Here is a 27,586-nt window from a genome sequence, read left to right as displayed (position 1 = left end):
AGGTCATAAGAAGAGGACACATCATCTTGGGAGGTTTGAGGGACCCAGAGCATTACCCTGGATCTCAGGATTACCAGTCTAGTGACAATACCGCTACGCCACTGCCTCCCTGCTGCAGGCAATTAACAGACACTTGAGCCTCCAATGTGGTGGTCAGGAAGTGTACATTCATTACTAGCAGGAAATGCACCACACATCATATTGCTATAGGCAAAAATACAGGTGTCCAGAACTTCTACCTGAAACAGATGTTAAGCCCTTTGCACATGCTAATAAGGTACCTAATGCTTGCTTGAGCCCCCTTTGCAAATCTGGGTTGTCCTGAATACAGCCAGCAAGAAGGAAGTAACAGGGGCCAGGAAATGTCCAGGTTTGATCGTTGGTCTGTGCTGGGTAAGCAAAACTTTATCTAGGGTCATTGTGGGGATGCCACATGTCATCTCAGTATCCCTGGCCTGGGGAAGAAAACATTAGACAAAGTTTCCTTATCCTAATTGTTCTCTCATGCCCTTTGCTGAAGGGTTTCAGTGAGGACTCCATCAGGGGTGGCCATGATGTTCTCCACAATCGAATAGAGTCACAGCCCAGGCTTGTTAATGAAGTGTGGTCATTTAGGTCTGGTGCCAGAGTGCTACTAACGCTCAGAGAACTGTATCCAGCATGTGTTTATGCCTTCCGGAAAGGGAGGAAACTTGTGGTGGCAAGGGCTGAAAGGAGATGCAGTTTTATAAATTCTATCAATGTGGTGCATTTTAGCAATATTTATGACACAGGCCATGATTATTTGCAAGACTTTACAAAACGACAATAACAAGCATTTTTTTGTACTTTTTATACATGTATTTAGATCAAAGGCATAAAAGAGGCAAGGCCATAAAATATTTGTCACTTAAGTTAACCATTTCTGCATTCGAGCAAATATTCACTGAAATATCTAATCTCACATAAATAATACCAGCCACATCATCTTGGGAGGTTTGAGGGAGTGGGAAATTGTTGCTAAGAGGCTGGGACTAATTAGCTTGCTGTAGATTTGCCTTCAAAAACTGAGTGACATGGAGCGAGATCAACAAAGAGCTTCCCAAATGCTACTGTTCCTCACCTCTATTTTGCAAATCTCTGCCTGCCTTATGACCTCTTCCTGTCTGAATGAACTCGCTCCAATCTTACATTGACCCAGATCGGCCTAAGAACAGCTTTTAAATGCAACACTGGGTGCTTTCAGTAGTAGGGACAAACAACCTGTTTGTTTTTGTGATCTCAACTGGGACCCCTAACATTCATAAAATGTGAATCTACCAACATACCTTGCTTTCAACATCAACAATAATTTATTTTTTTTAGATACTGATTCAAATGTATGTTAATTTGCTTTGTAAGAAGAATTCTCTTACGTTATCATCTTAAGCTGCTGATCTGAAGAGCACTCATTTTCAACATATTCTCCCAGATTATTTTGGTGAATTTGTTTCAAATATAGTGACATGCCTAACGGATTGTATCATACTGTTTACTGCATTTATGTAAAATAGGCAATTGCCAGAAAACGATTGTAGTATAATACAGGCTTCTTAAAAGATAAGACCACTTGAACCAAAATTCCTTCGGATTGGCCTAAATTAATTTTACTGAATGGAATGTTCAAAACTCTGATTGGTCATTGTTTTAATTTCAATCAGTGCTCATCACCAGCTTGGATCCAAAACTGAAATAAATGGTGGCTTCACCCATAAGGGATCATATTTTACCAAATTGTGTCCAAACTGGCTGTGGCTGCTGCAGTCAACAAACATTTCAGTTGGATTCTAAATGGGCTCCCTACCTCAATTTTATCACTGACATCCTGGAATTTAGATAAAGAGATCTTTCAAAGGTGTTCATCCCAGTCACAAAGCACATGATGCAGAAAATCATGTCATTCTAAACCTAACACAGGCTGAAAAAGGAGTCTCAATAGAATAGGGGGATTGGATGGAAAGTGGGCAATTGCAAGATAAATTTAAAAAGTGGCAATGCAAACTGAATGGCTGTATTCCACAGGATATCACATTGCAAAGGGAATGATAAAACTACTTGATGACTCATGGGAACTGATCATCCAGTGTGCGGGAGCAATAACTAAAATGGACAAATATGCCAAGAGAGATAGAACACATATTTTGCAAGGAGACGATGAATCTACACAAGGCATTGGTATGGCTAACATGAGAGTACTGTGTACAATGTTGGTCACTGTACCACAGCAAGGATATCCATGCATTGGAGGCAATGGTGAAATGGACACCACTCTTTTGCCTACCTATGGCATCAGGGTTATAGGATGAAATGGAAGAATGGGATTTCCCAGTGTGGAAAATAGAAGGCTCAGAGGACTTATTGTTCAAGACTCTTAAAGACATAGTTAATTTGAATAGTAATATTGTGTTTGACATTGCCACAAATGCTAGAATCTGGGAATGTGGAATCAGGTTTAGAAGGGGAAAGTTGCAGCAGAACTTAGAATTGATTATTTTACACAGCGAGTATGAAACATGAGGAATGGATTGTGGAAGAAAGGAAGATAGAATGGGAATATATAAGGGGGAATGGGATGGATAATTGAGGGAGTGGTTAATTATGACATTTTTGTTTTTAGGACCAGCCAGATGAATTGCAGAGCCTTCTCCTGTGTTGTATTTTTGTGTGTTTCTATGAATGGAAGCATCACCATCAGTGCTCCTTTTAAAAGTGAATGGCTCAAAAAAATGAGCTTAATGACACTCAGTAAAACAGAAGGTCATGCAACACTGAATTATTTTCTGATCTCCTTTACTTTAAAAATCTGCCATATATACTTTACAAATATTTCAATAATAATCATTTAAAACACCAATGTCATTGAAAATCAGTATTTTTTAAAAAAGTTAACCTCAGCATGCTTGTTTTTTTTGAATCGTTTTTCTTCACTGTTATTCTCCCAACAGTTTTTCTGCTCTTCTAAAGGTCTTGATTTCTTGCTGGGGAACAGTTCCTCACACCCACCAGGCTCCCCAGTACCTCCCATAGGTGGTCATTATTCTTATATGTGTCATGACAGTGTCAAAGGCCATTTGGTCATAAGAAACATCACAGTCAACCCAAATCCTGCCCTCACCCGATGTCCACTCACAGCTATTTCATGCAGGGGATGCTGGGTAATACAAACTCTGGCCAATTTTTTTCATTCTTTAAGCCAGGAACGCTGAGACCAATTACAACTGCCACCCTGGCTGAGATCACTAAATTGGCACTGGTCAAACGTAGGACCTTTCTGGCCTGTATAGTTCAGCTACTAACTGGATAGTCTTGAAAGCCATTGGAAAAAGGCTGCTTGATATTTGCAAAAGTATATATGGAAATTGCAACATTGCTGAGATGTCATTTGATGACTGTACCTTTGTTGATGTTAAATTAAGTCCTTCATACTGTCAGACTCAATAAACCTCCCTGAGAGAGTTTCCACAATTAGGTCATCCGTCCACCGTTTAAACAAAAAATAATGCAAAAATACATCAATGGAACTAGCCTGAAAAAATGTTTTCGAGTGAATCACTAGTCTCTTTAGTCATTTGATTTTTAAACGAGAGGCTGGCGATAAAAGTCCTTCTTCAAAAGTAACTGAAAGACATCCTATTTGAATTACGCTCAAGGGAGAATAGTCTGCTCTCTATTCATGGGATTGCACCCAAAGTTTGCCATTGCACTTACTGAGTCTTGCACAGTTTATCATATGAAGGCTTAGTTCCACTGAAGTTTTTCCCCAAGAATGCAGTCTTCATGCAACACGATTGCCCTCCACACTCCCATAAAACAAATGAGTTTACAATATGCATCAAAAGGAAAATTCATTTAAAAGAGCTACGTGCAGACAGAATTTATTCTAAGTGAAAGGAATCAGCCACTGAATTAGAATTATTAGGACCACTTGGACCTGGTGTGTGAATAAGGCTCTTATGTGTTTGACTCCATTTTCACCATCTTACACCCATCTTGGGTATTCTTTTATCATGTTATGATGCAACAATTAATAAAAATAATGATTTATAAAGCTTCTGTATTAAAAGACAGCAGATTGACTTCTGGCCCCAGTACTGGATAAGCTTTGGCAGTGAGCACAAAACTTCCCCCCGACAGGAGTGGAGGAGATTTTGCCCTGAAAGTCCATAAATTTGGTTTACATTTAAACAGAATCCCCTCCACCAGGTCATTTTGTTCAAACATTTCAAAAAGCCCAATCGATGTAACCAACCTGATACTGCTCCCTTTCACCATTAATGTTGGAATAATTACAGAAATTAAAAAGAGACATCTCAAGAATCAAGACTTTTCCAGATCTCCGGGGAGCCCACTTAAATTTCGTTACAGAAACCACAACATCTCATAAAGTTGTACATCCTTAAAAAAAAGATCTCAGGGCCCCGCCTATTCCTGCAACAATAAATGACGGGCTCCGATCAATTATCAATCTGATTTATTATTACCCACTGTCTGGTGATTGAAAACTTAATTAACCAAACAGGAGTTAGCGACATGTCAGGGCAGGGCAGCTTGGGGCTGTCACGGAGCCAATGGTTGCATTGCGGAGGCTGAGCTTTTTGTATCAATGTGAAATGAGTGAGAAGCAGATATTCGAACAAGTACAACTAGTCAGAGAAAGGAGGGAATAAAACACATAGACAGAGTGGCGCGGATATAAGCACTTACAAACTTAAGGCATTTTAGAACCACACCCCACAAACCCAAATCCATTCGCTCCTATATCCTAACTGCCTCACGAATCCCAACTTTGTGGTCGTTAAGTTAAAACCAGGTAATCTTTTTTTCCATGAGAACTTCGTCAACATATAACGCTTTAACCCTTTAGCCGCCAGCGCGTTTCACACCGTCCAATTGCCCCCCTCCTTATTTTTAGATCAGTTACTTGGGGTTAGAGGTTAGAGCAGTGGTTTAAATAATCATTACAGTTTTGATGTTTAAGGCCAGATCCATAAAGGTGGGCATAATTGAAGGTTACAGATCAGACACTGGGAGCTAATAGTCTGCTTGGGTCCAGGGTCAATTTTTAGCAGACGAAAGAACACGATGCTCGCGTGTATTTAAAGTTCCCATGGCAAAACAGATAAAAGTTTCTAAATAGGGTTGAAGTTTCGAGTGACTGCGAAACGTTCAGCTTAGGGACATTTTTAAAAATCGATGTGGAGATTTTCAGTTCGGGGATAGAAGACTCGGACGACTTGGACGGTGGAAAGCAAAACGAGACGCGAGCTCCCAAACTTTCTGTGAAAATGAATAAATGGCATTTGAGTAGCATCACTGTGGCGAAAACCCGGACAGATCCGATCGGCAGCCTCAGCTGGAGGCTGGTTACATAGCGATGCATCCGGCTGTCCCGCTGCCTCTCTGGTGCATGAGCAAAGAGTTGAAAAGGGCTGGAGTTTTTATTTTAGCGAGCAGCGCGGGGCTGTGTGATCAGGACTTTCAGACACACATCTAACACTGTTAAGAATGGTGCAATTTCTGTATTACGTCGAGCGGGGGACAGGGGCAACTGCATTCCTACTCCCGGCCACCCTTCCCCTTCTCCATCCTCTGCCGATGGCTGCGAATTGAAAGGTAATTCAATCCAGATTCGGACTGGACACACAAGAGAGGGGAAGAAAAATGTTTCAAAACGTCACATCTACCGGTGATCACGTTTACGGATCTTCAATTATCCCTTACCACGAAGATAGGTGGCGTGCGTTTGTGGGGCTGCACTTCAGGGACTCTCTTTATAGAAAAATGTCATTCCAGCAAGCGGAACACGTCAGTCCGTCCACAGGTTGTGTTTCCTGGTGTGGGAGACAACGGAGCGATCAGTTCTAACCTGCACAGCAGGAATAACGGTCCTTCCTCAAGTCTTTAAAGGTCTCTTTTTCTTTCCCCCCTTTTCTAAAAAAAACCTCGCCTTGTTCTCCATGCTCCTTCATCTCCACGCTGCCGATCTCGTAGCAGTCTTACTAAACAACACAGCCAGGACAGAGCAGGTATTTTATACATTTATCTATATATCTATATATTCACATCTATGGATTTTGTGGGCAGGTATTGCAGTGCGCGGGGAAATAAACTTTTGGGGATTTCGCCCGTTCCTTCTCTTGTCCTGCTTGTAATTTGGGGTGTAAAACTTTGTGAAAGTACCTGAAATCCAGGTGTAAAATAAAAAGGTGTTGATGGGAGGAAAAAAAATATAAAGCATGTCCATCAGCTGATGTGAGCTCTCGCGGAAAATTGCAAGTCGATTTTTCCTTCCCTCTAGCACGCGTGTGTTTCTCGTTTTGTGGGTTTTTTTTTCCTTTTTTTTAAGTGAGGAATGGGAACCGTTAACCTGCTACGACAGTGCGAGGCTCACGATGCGTTCCCCCCCACCACCACCCCCCCTCACCTCATTGTAGCTCCAGTGTAAAGACGGAAATTTCCAGGGATTTAACGAGATCGATAGAATTTTTTTTTAAATTCTACAGGATTTTTAAAAAAGCCACCTTTTGTCATTTACAACCGAATGCAGAGTCCGGATCCCCTTTTCGCTGTGAATACGCGTCTTGCCAAAACTTTGGATCCTTTTTGAACTATGCGATGCTTCCACTTTCCTTTTTTTTGTGTCTTGTACTCCGCATTAAGGGGGAAAAAAACCCAGCAAACTTAAGGGACGAGTAACTAAAATCACTTATGATGGCAAAAGTGAAAGTTGGAGGTTCGTCTTAAAATCAAGTAATGACTGAAGTCAGTTCTGATCAGAACTCAGGGGAGCGGATGGTGTTTAAAGTGTGATTCATTGTGTAGGAGTCGCCGTAATTGTTTATTTTCCCCCCTTCACTCGAATAAGTAAAAAAGAAAGTGGAGTTGTTATGTGATGGCACACTGATGGCATTTTTCACTATGACATGCTCGGTGGCTTATGTGACTTTATTACATAAGCTAAGTCAGGATGGCCATTTTTTTGAGTGATCCTAAGATCTTTGTTGCTGTGTGTGTGTGTGTGTTTTTTTTTTAATTAGTGTGGATTGTGGTCGGACTTTCATATCTACGAGGCACAGGAATAAATATCAGCCCATTTAACATACACTTTCTGTGCGTTGATCGTTTGGTGCGAACCTTTTTTTTGGACCAGAGCCTGGATTCCCCCTCCCTCCCTCCCTCCCCCCGCCCATTTGTTAGTTTCGTTTCAGTTTGAATTCACAACAAAACGTTTTTTTTTAAAAAATGATCATACGTTTCCTGCCATCGTTTGCCTGGCGTAAATCTTTTATGTGCGTCCTTTCAGATTTTTTTTTTAAAAAAAGGAAAAGGACATCTGTAAATTTGGGGGAATTACCACATTCATGTCATATTACAGTTACAATTTGCCCACATGAGCCGGAATCACCTTTAATCATCGCGGGTGTTTGATGCTTTGGTGTGTGTGTGTGTGGGGAGGGGGGCGGTGGGGAGGTGGGGATTGGTAATATTTGGTTGTGGAGGGGAGGGCGGCGGTGGGGGGGGGGGGGGGGAATTGTTGAAGAAGTAAAATAAAAAGAGGTAAAAGTGTAAATTCCAGCAAGGGCGGAAATGCAGATTGATACAGAGTTTTGATCTCAGCCGGCACCGTTACTTTGCCTTTCAACACCTCAGTTGCAGACGTTGATGTAGTTTAACGATTACCCGTTTCCTACAGTCAGGAGGGATAAAAATCAAACATTTCTGAAGTCCCGCAAAGCAGTTCAATGCCGGTCTTCACACCCGGCGGTACCATCGACCGTGTTCCTTTTCCACCTCTGCCCCTCTTGAGTAAGTCAGCGATCGCGCTTGTTTGCCTCCCTTGTCACTGTCAAACAAAAGAGTAAAAGTCAACAAAAACAAGCCCCCCCCCCCTCCCCTCTTCTCTGGGGCAACCCACCCCCACCCCACCCACCCCCCCTTCCAACAATCGCCTTGTTATGTTTCTTTTTTTTTTAAAAATGATTATTTTTTTTTAAAACATAAAATGCAAACGGATTTCAGCCACCATCTGATCCGCAAGGCTGCCTTTATGTGTTTGGACAGTGGCAGGCTTTTTCGCTCAGGCGCAACGGCCCCAATTTGGGAAGATTTTTTTTTTGGGGAGGGGGGGTGGTGGATAAAGTCTGTGCTGAGAGTTGCGAGGCGCGTTGCGAGCTGTGCGGAGGGGCTGACAAGAGGTGTCGGCTTTGTGGGATCGTGTGGAACCCCCCCCAAGTCCGCTGAGTGCGCTGGTGGCCGGAGCTTGTGCTTTATTTCGCGGGCAGTATTTAAATGAGTACCGTAAAACACATTGTTGGCGTGTATGTTTTGTAAACGCTCCCTCTATTTCTCTCCCCCTCTCTCTCTCTCTCTCCCCTTCCGAAGGACCGTAAAGCGTCGTGAAAAGAGCCGGTTGGGGGGGGGGAACGAGCCGATGCCGAGTCCTGGAATCTGATCAGACTCTTATCAATGAAGCAGCAGATCATGGCGGATGGCCCCAGGTGTAAGAGGCGAAAACAAGCCAACCCCAGGAGGAAAAACGGTAGGAGAGGGCACCTTTCCTTTACTGGCACCGTGTCCCGCATAAAGTTCGCCTCAGATTATTAACAGCGGCTCTTTTTTTTCCCCCTCTCTCTCTGTAATGTTGATTGACTCGGAAAGAAAAGCCCCCCCCCCCCTCCCCCAGTGAAAGTGCTAGATGTATGTTGTGTGAAAGTTACTCCTGTCTCCCTGACTCTCTCTCTCTCCAATACCTTGATTTGCCTACAGGAGAAAACCGTTATGTACCTCTTTTGTTTGTTTTCTAAGCCATCGTGTATTTATCTAAACTCTTTCGATAAAAAGGGAAGGATGTGCCAGACTTTGGCAACACTTCAGTTTAACGGAGCACACCTTACATACATGTGTTTGTTAAATGTTTTCATACTTGCAGTCGATTCCGTTTTTTTTCCTCTCAATGATGGTCGCAACTTTTTTTTAAAAAAAAAGATTTGTAAGCCTGAAGTAAGGAAATAAAAAGCCAGTCAGATAGGGGTTTCTATTTTTTTTAAAAAAGGAGCAAATTTCTCTCTCTCTCTCTCTCTCGTTTCTTTAGATTTTGTTTTGATGTGAGGTGCGGGGAAAGGGAGGGGAGGGGTGATAACAGGATCAGAATAAAACGTTTCGCTTCTTGGTACCTAGGTCTTTTTGTGTGTGTGTGTGTGTGTGTGTGTCTGTCGCCCCTCGCATTATTTAAAGCTTCTGTCTGTGTGTTACGGGATCAGGGCTTTGTTGATGGGTTTATTATTCATGTTTTCACCTCGCACTGGCTGAAATGTTATGCCGCCAGCTCGACATTTTGTGTTAACATTCATTTCATCTTGTGATCTTGTATGCGTTCTCCACCGCCAACACCACCCACCCCCCACCACCCTCGCACACACACACACACAACACTCCACCACCACCACCTTGATATGTTTGGCTCGATCAATAAATAAAGTGTCCGTAACAATAGCAGAAAAAAGAGAGGCGAGGAATCGGGAGTTCCTATTTAAAGTACAGTCCATAGCGACTGGACGAGGAGGCGGTGTGTGTGTATGTTAGTGTGAGTGTGTGTGTGTATGTTACCGTGTCCCCTGCACGCAGTCTGCCTTTTCCTCCTTTAGCAGATTAAACTTATTGATTTTTCTCCTTTTTTTTGTTGCTCTGTCAATGCTTGAGGCTGATTCCTTTCTCTTTCTCTCGCTCTCTCTCTCTTTCCCTTCCTTTCTAAGTATTCCAAAAGCACGTTGCTGGTGTCAAGAGATTAACTAGAGTGGCTTTTCCCTTCTTTCCCTTTTGTATGTGTGTGTGTGTGTGTTCATGAAACATGGAACATGAGATTAGAAACCAATGTTAGGGAAAGACAAATAAGGTAGGGATCCTTTTTAAACCAACGTGCCTTGAAGATCACTGGCTGGATCTCTAGCGTGACTTCAAGTTTTCTCGAGTGTCTTGTTTTCTGGTTATTTTAACGAGGTGATTTTTTTTTTACACACTGTAATGCACATCCCTCTTTTTCTGTTGTGGTCGGTAGTTGCGGGGGGTGTGGGGGGGGGGGGGTGGGTGGTGGGTGTGCGGGGGAGGCGCGGGGGTTGCTGCAGGTAAAAAACGCTTTTCATTTTCTCCCGTGTCATGCACACATCCAAATGGCTTTCCCCGAGGGAATCGCCTGCATTTATCATAGCTGACTGCAGGAGAAGGTTTTTTTTTAATCTTCCGTCTCACCTCACCTCCCCCCCCCCCCCCCCTCCCCTCCTCGCCTTCTCCCAGAGTCATGGAAAAGATGTCAGCTCCTTGGTTGTGCATCCGCTGATAGCAGTATTTGAAGATGTTATCAGAGCGATATGTATTGCAGGAAAGAAGGGGGGGTGGGGAGGGGGGGAGAGAGATGCTGGGCTGCAAGTAACTGTATGCGATCAGGCAGGAGGGGAGTGAAAAATACCAAGAGAGAGAGAGAGAGAGAAAAATCGAACAAAAGGCAGTGTCAGTTTCAGTCACAACCCAAGTCAGATGATCATTGACTCATCTGTAACTTTGAAACACTTTTACTTTAAGTGTTTTGTTTCAGGACTCGGGAGACCTGCGCTTACTTAATAATTTATACTTTGGGTAACTTTGATTTCCAGTTAGATCAAAGGAAATCAAACTTCTTTTTAGCAAGTGAAATTGATGTGCATGTAGCAATTTCACAACTGGTAGCCGAGTTACCATTGTTCCGGGTGTATTTTCTCAGTGGGGAAAAAAGCTGTCCTGTGTTGTTGTTTTGGTTAACCCTTTCCATTGATATTTTGTTATAGTCCCTGCCCTCCCCCCACCCCAACACCCCGCTACCCTAACACATACTCATACACACACACACACACACACACAGGTTCTGTTTATGACATTCCCTGGGAATGCTAGCGTTCTGCTGAGAGAGTCCTTTGTTCATTGCAGAAATAGTGTTCGCAATGTTTAATGATTAAGTAGAGTCGCCTGTTTCACCACCCACATTAAGTGTTCTGGTCGTTTTATTTATATGTATACATATTTGGTGCCCCATCAGTCGATCTGGTCACTTCTGCAAAAGCCTTAAACTGCTAAAAGTTAATCAGGATCAGTCTCAGAGAAAGGAAATTAAACTTAACTTCTCGAGAAATGTTTTGAAGAAAAGTTTGGACGTTGTTCTGAATTGGCTCTAAATTGTGAGAGGTGGACGAAATTGAGAAACCCCCATTTAAGTAAAACAATTGCAGGTTTTTTAAAAAAATCTACCTAATCCGGTGCAATCTAACTGTTAAAATATCCGTCGAGCGCTTTCTAGCTTTTGAAGAATGAGAGGGGGGGGGGGGGGGGGGGGAAGAAATGAAACTATCATGGGATTAACTGTTGTGGGCCGACACTGCTGTTTCTGTTGAGCGACGTTCAGCAGTGAGCCTATCATCATGGTCGACTGACCCAGTGTATGTCTCAGTCCAGGTTTCGTGAATCCGCCCAGCTTCAGTGTTAAAAAAAACTTAACATCAAAAATATCAGGAGAAAGAAAGAGGGTGAACTAGAAGTGGGGAAAGTGTCTCCAGACAACAAGAAAATAAACATCACTCATGGAGCCTTATAAACCTTTACCAATCGCGCTCAAACACTGTTGCAATACTTTCATCAGGTGTTGCAAGTAACAGCTAACTGTAAAAGCTGCACTTCGTTGCCATTTGCAGCTAGCCTGGTGAGCAAATGTAAGGGGTTCGGCTTTGATAATATATATTACATTTTATATTATCTATAATAAAAGTGCAAAGCATCCAGCTTATTTATTAGCAGCTAGTAAAATAATTCATTAGAATTGGGAAGATTTATTCCCCCGCCCCCTCTACTTACCTCAGACCAGTAGCTATCCATCATCAGCTGTAAACACATTAGTAAAGGATCTTTCCCTTCTGTTAGGATGTATTGATCATTGTCAATAAAGGTACTTTGGAGGAATGGGTTAAGGGTAAAGAACCAGATGCTGCGAGCAGAGTTTTGTGTCTGCACTCATGCTGAAGGTAAAAAAAAAAGCAGTAATTCATTTATAGCAACATTGCTTTCAAGACTTAACAAAGGCAGATTCTTTCCAGTCCAAACATTTTACCCCGTTGTCATTAGTCCTGGCAGTGTAGGTGCACTTTCATTGAAGGGGAGAGAAGAGAAAGCTTGCTGGGTTTCTTTTTTCAAGCTTGCCTAGATTTTTTTTTCCGCTCCTTTCCCAGAAAGCGGCTTCCCAAGGTACATGCTATTTTGCGCCTGTCATCAAAGTACAGAGAGGGAGAGAGAAGGTTTGCAGTGATCACAGACAATTGATTGTCAGGACTAATGTGTTTCATTTACATGTTTATAACGTCAATAGTGCTAGGGTGTCCACTGTACTATTCACTCCACAATTCCACAAGGGTGCAATTGTCTGCGCGTCTAAAACAGACACCTTTTCTGATGGGCTTTTAGTTGGCATTTTTAGCTTAAAAATAGCGGGGAGGGGGGTTGGGGAGAGGGGTTGAGTCAGACTGGCTGCTATGGTATTACAGTTGAAAAAAGAATGTTTTTTTTTGCTTTAAGCGTGTAACATAATTAATAAAGATCTCCCGACACTTAATTGCTGATGTTTGAGCAGATACATGCAGGCTTATTGGGGGAAAAAATTAAGCAGGCTTTTAAAAACAAAATAATACATATATTAGCAACAGCATATGAATCAATCATATAGAAGGCTAGCAGAAAGTGTAATGTTTTACATGCGTTTTTTTTTAACTTTGAAATGTAAAGGAAGTGTTCCTGTGCATGTTGTTGTAGGAAGAGTTATTTATTTTGTTGTCTGAGAGTTCTGCCTAACGGGAAAATATGCACAGCAGAGGCACCGTTAGTTGAACTCTGACTCTGCGGTCTTTTAAATGCCTTAGGTATGATTTCACTTTCACTCACATCAATGGTGACCTGAATGCCTTTCATATCTGATCCGCCGTGTCTCTCCCAGTAAACATCCCCTGAGGGGAGAACAAAGAAAGAGCTTCTTCTTCTTAATCACAATTCAGCCCTTTCACCGCCAGCAGGCTAAATTTGCATTCGGCATCAAGAACAAGATGAAAAGAAGAGGGAGAGGGAAAGAGAGAGAGGGGAGAGAGAGAGAGAGAGAAAGGAGAGGAGGGTCTGATGTTGAGGAAAATAGCTTAGGTGTTTGTGAGAGCTAACTAGGCTTCCCCTGGTTACAGCCTTACATGGCTAGCGCTCTCCCCTGTCCGTGTAGCCTTGGCCTGCTTGATAGACTGATAATGTTACAGGATGGCATGCCGGTACTATTCGTGGCCACTCGCTGCAACACTTGAGCAGAACTGTCTAAAGGGGATCAAATTCCACTCCCAAGTCTGCTGTGCCTGAGGTCAGGTGTACATCTTGAAAATGCCTGCTATACAACGTTGTTGTTGTTGTTGTTGTACGGTGCAGTTCACCAATAATAATGAGCGACAGTGTCTAGATCTTGTTCCCACCGCCCAGGCATGAGAGGAATATTCTTCGGTTTCTATTTTAGTTTCAGTTTAGTTTTTAAGAGATCAGATACATTTTAGATCTTTCTTCAGAAGAGAGAAAAAAAAAGCAATAATAATGATTCAGCCTGTACAGACTAACACAAATCGAGCTGACACGACATTCCGCTATACCCAGCCCTGCCATGTCACGAAGTTCAAGGCATTTTAGAGCCATTTAGTCAATGAAGTTGACAGCTGTAGTTCAGTGACCACCTTTATCTTTGAATCTTAAAAGTGCAGCAGCCTTTCCGTTCGAAATGAACCTTCACGAAATCTACAGGCAGCCAACCAGACATTTTGGACTGAGCCAATAAGGGCAATTAGCAACAATTAGTTGGCTTGGTGAAATTAACAAGAAGAATGTCATTTTCCAAACCAGGGATGCAGCAGAATTAGATTATTTTGGGGTTTTTTTTTTGGGAAAAAAACACGTCTTTCAGGGAACTGTCCGTCACGCATTTATTTATCTTAGTCTCTGCAAGGGCTGGAGCGGTTTCCAAATACAAGTTTAGTTTTGGAATAGTTTCGAAGGGCGGTGTATCGTTTTAATGTAACTTACGTGTGGAGGGTTTATCTTATTTTTGTTTAGGAGGGTTTGGGGTGAAGTTTATTACTCTTTCTTTGCTGTCCTCTCTCTATCCCTTTCACCCTTTTCCAACGGCTGCAAAATTTACTTCAACCAACACCTTAGCACACTTGGGAGGGAGGTGGGGGGGAGCAGGGGTTGGGAGGGCGGGGGGGGCGGGTGTGAAGTAGCAAGCTATGGCAAAAAGGTTTCTGTGCAAGGCGGGGTGTTGGGATAATTTTGTACCAGGCATATGTGATGTGGGACCTCTGCAGAGGCGCTTACAGGCATTTTAACCCTTTGAGGACACTTTCTCGGTTCTTGTGAGCCGACACTTACTCTTGGCATCAGCGCCGATAGAAGCCACCAGAGGATAAAGGCAGCAATGTCTCAGAGGGTTTTTTTTTAAAAAAAATCTCTCACTTGAAATTAACTGCCACTCGTAAACTTCGTTTGTGGAACTTAGTGAGTTAAATAAGTATGTGTCAGTGCTGGAGCAGCTTGGCAGTTTGAGAAAGTAAGGGCACGAACAGAGTGCTAACATGAAAGGTGTTTGCTATGTTGTTAGAGCCGGTGGTAAACTGCGAGCTCCCTTGCCACAGAGTCTTATGATTGGGTGCTACCGATCAACTTCCTTCTAAGGTGATATACCACTCTGCTGAACTGCCCATCTACCCCTTAAAGTCAGGTTACAAAGAGATGAAAGGAGTTGAAAGTGGACTTCGTTAGCTTCATTACAAGCATCGGGCGGTTCCTGCAGGGATTGCTCGGAGGGTGTAATCAATTTCCAGTGGACATTTGGAATCAAGTATTCTCAAAACTAAAGTTAATCTGCCTCTGGTCTCAGTGGCGCGGTGTGTGCTGGTTAAGGGTCACCGCACAAGGAGATCATGAGTTCAGGCTGTCCCGTGCCAGTCGTTGGTGATGGGCGAATGCGAGAGATTCCCCGGGATGGGTAACAGACACCGGGAGGGTTAGACAGGCTTACCCCGCTTCTGCACAACTCCCAGTGGCCCCTTCAGAAAACCTCGGCTCAGGTCACGCACTTGTGCCCATGGGGGCGCAGGGAGAAGGGACACAGGAACAGAGGGCGGAGGGAGGAAGCTAACATCAGGGCAAAGTGAATGACCATCAGGCGAGGCAATGGTAAAGCGGAATGGAGAGAGAGAGAGAGAGAAAAGCAAGAACTAGTTTTGGAAAGGTGAGAATGTAGGAGGAATGCTGTCACACCCTTGGAAATAAGCCAACTGCGGACCATTCGGCAGATAGTATTAGCCAATCAAAGGCAGAAATGCCACTTCTGGGTTTCGCGTGGACAGAGCGAGGGCTTTAGAAAATGTGTCATATCAACCGGTGCATAAAATTACTGAATAGCGATTCTTTCCATAAAGTGACAGCTTGCACAGGGCGTTTTCCAACACATTCCCGGAACCAGAGGGAACAGTTAACTAGAAAAATTAGATAACCATAAAACAACATATTTGAAATACTAATAGAAGATAAGATGTAATGTTGAATTTTACCATGCTATCGCGGAAACAAGCACACACTTTACATATATGTGTGCTTGTGTGACTGTGGATGTGTATCCTGTGTGTCTATGTATATATAGTTGGCAAAACTATTTTGGATGAAAAATGGAAATTGACAGAGCAAGTGCTGCCAGTGCAGTGAGAGCTGCTGCAGCTATCTTCTGCCCAGGGCTTTGTAGTGAAACACTAGTTTTGAGCTATAATGGTGACATACGGCACTGTGTATTTGATTGTTAGGTGGATGAGCACTTCTGGCAAGGTCATTGGCAGAGTGAACAATCAATAGCAGATCAGCAGATTGAGATATCATGACATCTAGAATCCAAGCCATTTATTTATTAACATGAATTTCAATACTTCATACACTTTGAACTAAACTTCATTTTAAAACTGACCTTTTTTTTTCTTTTCGTTTTCTTTCCACTAAGTTTCACTCCCATCACCTGCGTCCCCTTTCTCCCACTAAGTAAAACATGTACCAGGGCTATGACCAGGATGGTAGGTGTTTTTTTCCCTGAGGCTCTTCTTAAGGTGGTGTCTGTTGAAGATGTATGAAGTTACGACAGAGGGGCGGGTCCATCCTTTCCTCAGTCCCTCAGGGAAGTATCTTGATATGATTCGATACCTCCCTGGAATAACACAGATGAGAAAATCACTGTGTCGGGAATCAAACTCCTGTATTTTTTTAAACTGGTTGATTGAACCTCCCTAAACTGTGATGAAATTTCATTTCAAACCTAATATGTAAGTAAAACACAGGGGATATGTATCACAAGAGACAACCACGTTGATACCAGCAAGATAAAAAAAAGTTCTGAAGCACTTCTATATGTTTGAAAGAATAAAATTAATGATGATAATATGTTGGATGAGAACTTGTGAAACCTAAAGGCGAACTGTTTAATAAATTATTTTTAAGTGCATCTGGTCACAATGTTTTGTGCTGTTAAGCTGTGGTGTCGACCAACACTTCCTTAGAGAGTAAGTGGTAAATGCAAAGAAAGATTAGCTTCTGCTCTTTTGAGCCCCTCTGTGCCCCTACATGCAGTTGAAAGTTTACATGTAAACGGCCCTGTAATTGCAGAGGCCTGACTTTGGAATCCATTTGTTCCAAGATAGCAGCAGCCACTTGTGCAATAAACAGCCTGGCCACATGTGCCCCTTTAATCTGGGGATATACCCACCAGCGGCTGTACGCTCACTGGTGAAATTCATTAGAGCACCCCATCTTCAAAGTGTCCATGCTCATGATAATTTAAAGAAAGCTGGTTGCTCCTTCATCTCCTGTAAAAAAAAGTATTTTTAATGCAGCCCTGGTCAGTGTTTGTTTTTAACCCTTTGTTGGTTTATTGTGTTTTTGCGATGAAAGCTTCCATTATAAAGGGCAGTGTTCTCACCACTGTAAAATGATCAGTGCCCAATAATGGGCACCGTTGTGACAAGACCCTCTCTTGAAAGGGAGCCCATATCCTGGCACAAAGCAATTCCCAAGCCATTCCACACAGTTTTCTTGCTGGGAACGATTGGATAGTTTGAACAATTTACTTGTCTCACGGATGTCCCTTTTATGAGGCATTCATTGTCTTTTACATTTCCTTTCATTTGATAATGGATAGAATATATACTCTTTAATTGATTGAACTTCTTTATTAATCAAACATACAGCAAAGCAAATGATCAGGGAGAGGTAACACAATTGAAATCCAAGTTTCTGCTACACAGCAACCCTTCAAACTAAACATTGGTCTGGGAAGAGAAAAACAAGTTTACCTGAACAAGGAGCCTTATTTGTTGTTGGAACAAACAACAAAAAAAAGGCAGCGCAGATGCAACTAGTTCAGATGGCCCTTGTCAACTTAACGACTCTTGAAGATGCAACCAAACTGAATCCAACCTTTGTACCATTTTCTATACCCCGATTCTAGTATCCAGCAGTCTCGCTAATCCAGCAGAATTTGCTTTCAGCAGATTAGTCAGAGTGTCAAGCCCTCCCTTGCATTTGGTTCAGAAAAAAACATTCCTTGACGTTTATACAGAGAGCACATTTGGACTTGCCCAAACAATATGCAGCATGGACTTACTCCTCCTGGGCCTCCAACACCTTTGAAACTTGTGTGTGAGTGTGTGTGTGTGTGTGCGTGCATGTGCCCGTGTGTGTGTGTACGTGTGTGTCTGTATTTATGTGTATGGGGGGATTTGTTGCACGTTGTTGTGTTAAGCAGTGGCTGTTGCTAGCTACAGTACACACACATCTGTGGCTGGCAGGAAGGAGTTGTCTTCAGTAATTAATGTAATGAAATATTCATCTGCGCTACCTTTTCAGTAGTCTCACAAATTAGGCTGTAACACTTAATGTCTGCACTGCCTCCGTTTTTATTATAATGGCAGGTTTTGCATCTGCAATTAGGACTTATACTGACAGTTACAATTTCCAAGGGATGGTAAACAGCGTGGTGTATGAGAAGCGTAATCCACGTGCAAAGCCCCCATCTCTTTAACCTTGTTGTTTTTTGTGCAGAGGTTACCTTTTCCCGACAGTGCAAAATCGACTTGACATAACTGTTCATCAGTTTCAAGGTTCTCCCTCGAGGTATTTACATCAAATCAGCCCAGTCAAGCTTCAAGTTGAAATTGGCAGCCCAGAAACTGACAGGGTTGGGACTGGGAAAGAGACAGCACATAGGCAGCGAATTGACAGCAGCAGGGTGAAAGAGACAAAGCTTCTCGGCTTCTGTGGAAAAAAAGATCAGCCCTAACGGTGCAGGTCAGCAGCGACGCAAGGCACTCCATCAGTGCTAGTGTGCTGTTGTGTGTTTTATTTTGGGGGTGGGGAGTGTGAGGGTGAAGGAAGGGGGAGGTTAAAACATAGTAATCTAGTGGCATGAAAAAGAAAAGAAATTTATCAAAAAAATTGTAGTCAGTTCTAAAGTTAAACCTGTGATATTTTGGCACTTTAGGTTTCAATGTGAGAAACGGTAAAGAGCAAATTTTTTACAAGTATTTGCTTCCTTTGATAGCCTATCAGTTTGGTGATCAGTGGGGTTTCCTTAATAACATGAGAGAGCCTTGATCAAACTCAAATACTGCAGTTGCAAAAGTTATTTGAATACAAAAAATCTTATTGGTACAAATATACGTCATTCAGGGGGAAGCAAAAGAGGCTGTGGGGGGTGGGGGATGTTGAGGGGAGGTGGAGAACTCTTTAAAATTGCTTCATGAGTGCCGAGAACTTAAAACATACTGTTTAAAACATGCACAGTAAATGAAAAAAGTGGAAAAAAAACATCCTAAGGTGTCCATTGTGTTTCAAAGGAAATAAACAGCAGCCATCGATCCTCTGTTGAGACACAATGGAAAGTTTTGCGTGTGCTGTGAAGAAATAAATGCGTAGACCCCCTCAGTTTCTGAATGGTTCTTTGATACCGCCCGGGCAGCCCAATGGCTGAAAAAAATGTCTGTCCTATCTCTATTCAAGTAATAAAGGTTCACCTTATAAGTTAAACATTCTTTGAAATACTTTTCTTCAGCTTTGCATTTGACAGGCACTGGGCATCTATTGATGGCTTTTCGACAGGCAGTGTTGAGCTAAAGTGGTGTGACCAGAGAGTTTTGTTAAGCTCTGAACAAAAGATTGGAGATGCCTCACTGGCATTGTCCACGCATATATATGGGCCTTGTCACAGTTTTACTTGATTTAATGCTCTGTTTATTCCTATCTGTGCTTTGAGACTCTTTTTGCCAAGGTGCAGACAAGCAGCTCTGTAACTAGACTCAGCAACCTGAAGGTTTGTTTTTTATGTGGGTATGTGAAAGACAGAATTATAGTTCACTTCTCAGGTTGTTTTAAAAAAGAGAAGTGTTTGTTGTGGGATTTAAAGGGGAGGGGGCGGGCACTCTAGAGAGGTAGTCATGGGAAGTGTCTTTCGACTGGAAAGAATGCACGGCAGGTCAGGGTGCGAATTTGCAGGGAGCCATAGCTAGCATAAACCCCCAGAAGCAGGTACTTTGTTCCCTGTCAAAAATCAAAAGCCACACCAGTTATGAAAAGGTTGGCGGTGTCACTTTAAGTCGTGACAGCTACAGTTGTCATAGTTTCTGCAACATTACGTTATTGTGAGCCTCCCGCAAGAAGCCATGACACATTCGTGTCCCCTTCAAGTTCAAATGCTCCCCCCCACCAACCCACTTGAGAATTGTCCAAAATTTGAGATAGTTTCCCATCCATGCGAAGCATTAGATCAACTAAAGTGAGTTTTATCTACTGCGAAAAAATAGCTCATGCTATGTTTGACACTCCAGCTAAGACTGCGATCTATTCTTCAGGAGCTTCCCTGTTAAATTACCTTATTTATGTGTTTGTTGCTTCTGAGGGGTGTTGAGTTTAATTATGAAGTGAGAGAAGGAAACAAGACTATAAAAGAAAGCAGCATGAAGGAAAAAAACACAGAGCACAGGATGGAAACAATAATGTACACCGACAATTGCACCTAGCCATTCATACCTAGAGAAGAGGCACATATAGATACATGCACAGGTGCAGATACCATAATATATAGACACACAGATAGATATGCATAGTCAGAAATACTCTGACAGACACATCCAAATATATATCTCCTAATGGTCACTGGTATTAAATTGAAACCAAAATGGTTTCCTTGTGCACGTCAACATCAGTGATTACTTTTCAGGGACATATACAAATCTTTAACTCTCTATAAAAATGGTTTATCCTTAGAGAAAGAGTTTGGTTTTGGGCTTCTAAAAGCATAGGAACTTAATGTTATGAAAACAACGGTGAGATGCTTGAACTTCAGAGTGTAAAACTTCCTCAGAATCAGATTAATTAAAGGCCAACTTCAGTTAGTAGAAACCTTTTATCCCACCCCACCCCCAATTGTATGTCACATGAGCAAACTCTGAAGATGTGCAACAATGTGGTTGACTCTTAACTGTCCTCTGAAATGGCATAGAAAGTCACATAATTTAATAGCAAATTAGGGATGGGCAACAAATGCTGGCCTTGCTAGTGATGCCCACATCCAATGAAAGAATAAAGAAAAAAATGTAAATGTATAGATTGTTTTAAACACATTTTAGGATTATAAGTATCAAAAGCTACAGAAATAATGCTGCTAAATCCCAGGAATCTGAATCCACGTGTAAAATTTGCTGAACAGTCAAATCTGATGTTTAGGGAGTTGCCCTCTTTCCATCAGTGGTGTACAAACACCCCAAAGCTTTTGTATATAATCAGTTAAGGCTGTGGCAGTCTGATTTGAATCCTCGGTTCCCCCCTCGCCCCATTCTCTTCGTTGAACATATGGTAACCAGATACAGATACAGTCACAGCTCATGCCTTGGTTTGAGGGGTGATGGAAATCAAATTCAGTTTAGATCAAATGATTGAAATTGAATTTGAACTTCCATTACAAGCAGGAGAGGAGCAACATGTCACTGATAATGTGTTTGTAGGCTTATGACCTAGTTTATCAGTACCCTGTAGTGGAAAAATGGATTCTTGTCCAGAGCTAAGCAGGTAAACAGTCCATTCTTTAACAGTAACTGTTCAGAGATACTGTCTGGCTCCAGAGTATTTCTCTTCAGGTAGCTCGCCCTTCCACTGAAGTGGTTGGAGCTAAGATTTTGACTTTAGAAGTAATTGGCTCCTTGCACTGTTCGTTACATATTTTCTCAGCTGGACTTGACTGGCAAGAAAAGGAAGGAAAGATGTCTACAGTAGCACCAACCCTAAACTGAAGAGGAAGCACATTGATTTTACTTCACTGGGCTGGGATGGAGGGCAGTTTTGTCCGTTGAGTGTCTCCTGGTGTAGCGAATACTGGATTGCAGGATATCTTTACTCTGGTTTGCCCAACTCAAAGTGTGTCCCCTCTGCCTGCGAAACGCTAAGCTCCTCTGTTAATGTAAAGCCTCAGCTTGATGTATACAGCATATAAAGATACCCAGATGTCTGGCAGTGAGTTACAAGGCTCAGTCCAGTAGTTCTAATGACGTCATGTAATGGCATCATGAATTGGAAGTACCTAAATTCAAGTGGTTGATGAAAGCCGACCGTACTCCTTGTTTGCATTAGAGCTTCAAACTCACTGCCAACTGTTTGTTAGCCTGTATGCTTTAAGTTTAATACTTTACTTTTTGTTAATTTCTTTCTGACATATTTTCATGACATAGATGTTTCTTGATGTTAGTGCATCTTCATCCTATGTACCCACTTATGTCTCCTTGGTGGCAACCTTCTTTCCAATCAGCTGCATAACCTATACACATGAACCATAGACTGTCCTTGTGTATTGTCTACACCCAAGTTGATTCATGACAGTGAAATGCCACTTGGAAATAACAAACTTTGGTTCCTTCAGTGCTCCCATATATAATATTATTTACACAGTAAATGGTGGTGTACAGGGTATTGCAGTACATGTGCAAGTTACCAATTCCAGAATATGCTCCATAACTGGAATTCTGTAAGATTTCTAAGTGATTTCCAGGATCTACTTAAAGATACTTTCCAGAAGGTTTTACCTTTTTTCCTACCTGATGCAATGTCACTATTGTCTGAAGAAATAAAACAAACCTCAAGGAGTTGGATTATGTAGTGGAGTCTTTGTGAAATAGTTCAATGTTTATTGGAATTGTCTGGAATTACAATGGTATTATTTTCTAATTACAAAAAAACATTGACAGTGAATATTTCTTAAAGGGACCTGACAAGCTGACAAAGTGGAACCTGTGACTCATTCCTGCCTCAAACCATCAAGTGACATACAGGGAGTGCATATTTTAATGGATGGGCGTTGGAATGAAGATGATTTTGAAAGAGGTCAAATCTCTTCTTGTCAGTCTGGGAAGGGTTGGCTCTCTGCTGTAAAATCAGTTCTAAGTGCCATTAGTCTGGCGTCCTTGATATTTGATGCAGGTTTTCTCTGAGTTCCATCTAATCTCTACACCTTCCCATATGAAGCAGTAAAATGTCTGTGTTCCTGTTATTCTCTCCGGCTAAGTTAGTTTAAACTGTCTGAGGCCTTTGAATGCTGAATTCCCTTGATGCTATCATTTTTGTCATTTAACAGCTTTGAGAATATTCATCGCTACAATTGAAACGTTTTAAAATATTGGGGCTGAGAATGGAATTGTCAATAAAGAGTCTTATAAGCAAAACAAAACTCTCTGTTTCAAATGGCACTTGTGAAAAGTGTCTGAATTTGTAGCTAGCACTCAGGGAGGGGTTGAAACACAGCATTCAAACTAAGAGCAGAATCCTACGTTATTTTAATGGTGTATAAATTGAGTTTGAAGGCAATTTTGCTGTGTGAAATGAATACTGAACTCAAATTGTGACCACCAAAACCTTTTTTTTTGTGCGTTAATGTGTATTTTGATGTTTTAATTAATTTTTACATTATTACTTCATTTATTTAGTCATGAGGCAAAATTAATTAATAATTATAATAAGAGTAACTCATTCCCAGGAAGGTTATACTAAAGTAATTACAAATTAAATATGGAATCTTGTAGTTTTGCTTTGTGTTCTAAGTAATGTGCAATAAAATAATTTAAGGCCAAAAAACTCTTTCATTTGCAATATAATTGCTTCTTTTGCACATCTTCAGTACAGTTAATTAAAAGCACTGATTATATTCAGTTACTCTACCTTTGTACTGAAAATATCTTGACCAAATGAGAAAACAGGTGCAAGTATATTTAAAAGTAAAATTGCAATTAGCATTGGAAATTGGGAAATTGATAGGAATTGCTGTTAATTTTAGTCAGTGACAACATAATTTATCCACCTCAAACACAGATAGTGCTCAAACGAACAATTACCTCCTTCGCCATGTGTAGTCTGCAGGTGAAAGTGTTTGCTAAATATTTAGGCAACGTGAGGATGTTTTCTCACATTGAATTCCATCTAGGACTTTGAGTAGGTTTTTACAGTGGGGAATGGGAGAGAGGAGCTGAAGGAATCATTTCTGGTTAAAGGTGTAGAAATAGATAAGGCTTTTTTCCCTCCTCTGGAAGTGTAGTTGCATGTAACGTGGTCTTTTCACATGGAATACATTAACCCATTAAGGGCCTGGCTGGTACTCTGCACCCTGACAGTATTGAAATTTGCTCTGCTCACTCACAGAATTGTATCCTGTGCATTTCCTGAATTGGCATTCCATTTGTAACTGGCATTAAATACACAGAGTGCAATTCGTTTTTGTAAGTCTGACAGTGAAAAGGAAGACTCAAGAGGAATTGTTAGGTAGATATACCATTGCAGAAGGTGGCTACAAAGAGTGTCATATTTTCAGGTTGAAGTGAGGCTGAAGAGAAAAGTTTATTCAGCACAGGAACTGTGAGGGATGCCTTCCGCACTTTTGAGTAAATTTAGATATGTCAGCCTGGCTTGGGCTATTAAATTTCCAATCTGTGGACTTGTACATTATATGCTTGTCATGAGTGGAGATATTAGCATCGTACCTGTACTCTGTTCCAAATAGCACGTTTAAACGGTACATTTTACATAAATGGATATATTTATCAAGTATGTTTAAATGGCACAATTATAGAGCACACAATGTATCTTGTTTACACAGTACCTGCACTGTAGTTAAAAGGGAACATTTATTAATTGTTTTCTGTAATTAAATAAACATGTTTATACAGTGTTTACTTCTTTTTCTCTTCATTCAATTTTCTCCCCGTGCTATTTCTCTCCTGAATGTAAAGGCTCACACTTGGAGACAGTTCCATTAGGTTTTGGTGACCCTCTGGTACTTACCTCAAGTAGTCTTAACAAGCGGTGAATTCAAGTGTACGTGATTATATAGTAACTATTTAAAGGATCTATTTGTACTGTACGCATTTGTTGAAATTAACATTTATGTTGCAACTGTGCTCAATTTAAATGGATGCCTTCATGCCAGAGGAACATTATTTAAATATTTAAAGAAGGTGTGTTAAACCTGAATCGGTTAGTTTATGTGAGTGATATCTGTGGTCTATTTTAATCAATCACATTTATACAATATAGGTTGTATTTTAATGGATGCATTCATATACGATATGCTTGAAATAAACGTTACTCTAATATGAACTCCGCTCTCTGTTGTTTAAATAAATACATTTGTACCTTATGCTTGACATGCAGATGATTATATAGTATATGCACTCTTTTAAATGGGCACATTTACTTTGTATTGTCTATTTAAAGGAATACATTTAAATGGTGCCCTGTTTAAGTCTGCATGTTTCTACAATATGTACTCTATTTAGGAGGACACATTTTACACAGCATGTGCTGTATTTTAATATGTTCGTTTCAAAAATATGTGCTCTATTTGAATAGACTCGTCCGTACAGTACCTGTGTTCAGTTTAATGGACATGTTTATATAGTATGTGCTCTATTTGAATAGTTTCATCTGTACAGTACTTGTGCTTTACTTAGATGAGCATTTTTATATAACGCATGATTTATTTCAACAAACTCATCTACATAGTTCCTGCCTTCTATTAAAATGGGTTAATTTGTAATATTTTTGCTCGTTAGATCAGACAATTAGTTTGATGGGTTTTATGTTTGATTCCTGTACTTTATTTCCTACCATGCTAAGTAAATTTGCAGAAAAAATGGCTTTACCAAAGCACGCCAATGCCATTTGCATGGAAACATTCTGCAGTGTATCATCCTATGGAGCCTTTACTGCTTTAAACTTCTGTTGAATTACATCTGGTAGTTTTTTTTTAATGCTTTTTAAAATCTTTTACCATATTGAACACAAAGTGAATGAAAGAGGCATTAAAATTTAGATTCATTCAGAGGATTGATGTTTTACATGGCTCATGTAAATGCTGGAATGATCAAAATCAGTTCATTTTTCCCAGAACAAGAATAAAGTGGGAAAAAGAGCAAGTGACAAATCTGCACTTTTCATAGCATTGGGACAAAGATAATTGGTTACTAGGAATTAATTACCTAGATTAGGGGACACTTGCAAATTACACTAAAATAATTTTGGGATAAATTGTTGGACTTCAACCCAAGTTCTGCTTTGTTTGTATAATCTATCTTCTAGAGTGCACTGTGTTTGTCACAGATACTGTTTGAATTATTCTTTTCATAATACTAGACACAAAAACCAAGCCTTGTGTAGCACAAGAGAACAAACTAACCTCCACGGGGTTAGTTCAGCTGTGTACTTCTGCCCTGCCACTTACCTCATTCCTAAAATCATAATGTGAAAATGATTCCTTCAATAAAGTGAAGAGACAAAGCCAGGCTTCTGCAAGGGAGAACAAGATGAAGTTTGGGCTTTACAGCCTTAATTAAACCATATACCACTGTCAAACCTGCTGTCTTATTCCAAAAGAAAAATGCACCCCTATTTGGTATTCCGTGACCAGTCACAAAGGTAGGAACTCTTACAGCCAAGTGACAAATTGTCAGAGCTTTATCCAGTCCAGCGTGGATGGTGGAAATGTTTGTATTTTGTGTTTGGCTGTGTCTTGGGACTGAAGATGCCTATTCTATACAGCATGTCAAATCTGGTTAACACGCTGCTATTTATCTTTACTGCTTAACTGGAACAATAGTATGTGCACCGAGTGCTTGTAGATCGTGCTAAGCATGTAGCTACTTTTTGACGCTTCCTTTGTGCTTCGTTGAGCCACTCCAGTGAGCAGGTCAGGCAATATTTCATAAGGTATTCTGGGATTTTGTGAACCTTTCAGGAAACAAATTGTATTCGACAAGTTTAGCATGAGTGAGCTGCCTCAAGACCACTGAAGTGTAGAAAATAGATGCAGGAGATATTGAGAAGCCAATCTTTGTATGCGTGTGTTTGCGTTGTATTGTGTTGTTTGTGTGTTGTGTTTGTGTGTGAATTGTATGTTGTGTTGTATGTGCATTGTGCCTTGCTTCTATGTTGTATGTGTGTATTGTGTTCCGAGTGTTGTGGGGGTAGAGTTGCTCCATAACTCATTATTCCTAACAATCATTCATTACTCTGTTAGTAAACAATCTAATTGTTTCTTTTTCCTACTGATGCCACACTTATGTAATCTTCTGGGGTTTCTCATGTGCACGTTTAAGCCATCAATCTGGTTTCAAAGATCCCAGGAGCACCCCTGACCTGATGTAAGGGGTTCTGTTCCTTGGGGGTTTATGTAAATAGCTTCGTTCACACAAAGTTGTAGATCTGTGATGTTCTCTATTTGTTTTCCATCCCTCTTCCCCAGAATTTGATGGTTGCATTCTGTAAGCCCACAGAAGGCTATGTAGTTCACAAGAATGAGGTCAATTCAATCCTTATTCACAAAAGGATTTTCCCCACTCTGCAGAGGAATGTTTTTTTTACCAGGCATCTGCAGTATTGTTGAAAATAAAGAATAATCCAGGAAAAAGAGACAATTTTAAAAAGGACAATCAAATAATTCAGTTCAGGTGTCATCTTTCCTCCCAAGTTTCTCCCCTCCTCTTTTGAAAGTGCTTGGGTATAGATTCACAATACTGACAACTGCCCAGTACCTTACCATAGTGACTTTCCTCTTGTGAGAGTCTAGATAGAAAGTGGTAATGGGGTATTCACAGCTGAGCATTCCCTAACATTCATACAACAGGTTACTGGTTTAGATAGATTATTTTTCAATACGCTGTAAGTTTTATTTGTTCCATATTATTACTGTAAATGGAGGATAATACAAAGAATAAGTTAAATACTAGAGAAAATAATATAACCCCCAGTAACAGGATAAAACACATTAATTAAGTACCTTTGCACAACTCAGTTCCTGACTATAACCTAGAAAAGTAGTCAGTCATACCTGCAGATTAGAGAAAAGTAGAAGATTATTTATCTCCAGAATGTTTAATGGACTGTTTTCATAGTCCATTATTTTTTGGTTCTG

General features: G+C 41.0%; 2 protein-coding genes across 13 annotated transcripts in view; one reads left to right on the top strand and one right to left on the bottom strand.

Annotated features, from left to right (window-relative positions):
• Nucleotides 1-6,806, bottom strand: part of LOC144686797 (uncharacterized) — a 119,445-nt gene extending 112,639 nt beyond the window's left edge. For 4 of the 10 annotated variants that reach the window (XR_013577997.1, XR_013577995.1, XR_013577998.1 and 1 more), the window contains exon 1: nucleotides 4,268-5,215. Coding sequence is in view for 1 of the 10 variants with exons in the window: in XM_078552514.1 (XP_078408640.1) it covers nucleotides 4,268-4,290 (23 nt within the window). In the remaining 9 variants the exon portion in view is untranslated. Of the gene's footprint in view, nucleotides 1-4,267; nucleotides 5,216-5,739; nucleotides 5,865-6,198; nucleotides 6,387-6,442 lie in introns of those variants that run through there. The other 6 variants (XR_013577999.1, XR_013578000.1, XR_013578002.1 and 3 more) reach the window with 6 other exon arrangements.
• The window catches only part of zeb2b (zinc finger E-box binding homeobox 2b), a 133,820-nt gene continuing 112,032 nt past the window's right edge, over nucleotides 5,799-27,586 (top strand). For 2 of the 3 annotated variants that reach the window (XM_078552513.1, XM_078552510.1), the window contains exons 1-2: nucleotides 5,842-6,044; nucleotides 8,401-8,557. In XM_078552513.1, the coding sequence (XP_078408639.1) occupies nucleotides 8,485-8,557 (73 nt within the window). In that variant the 5' untranslated portion in view covers nucleotides 5,842-6,044; nucleotides 8,401-8,484. Of the gene's footprint in view, nucleotides 6,045-8,400; nucleotides 8,558-27,586 lie in introns of all 3 variants that reach the window. The other variant, XM_078552512.1, reaches the window with a different exon arrangement.

The sequence above is a fragment of the Cetorhinus maximus genome, chromosome 11, assembly GCF_964194155.1.
Source record: "Cetorhinus maximus chromosome 11, sCetMax3.hap1.1, whole genome shotgun sequence".
NCBI classification, from domain to species: Eukaryota; Metazoa; Chordata; class Chondrichthyes; order Lamniformes; family Cetorhinidae; genus Cetorhinus; species Cetorhinus maximus.
This window is presented reverse-complemented; position numbering and strand designations above follow the sequence as displayed.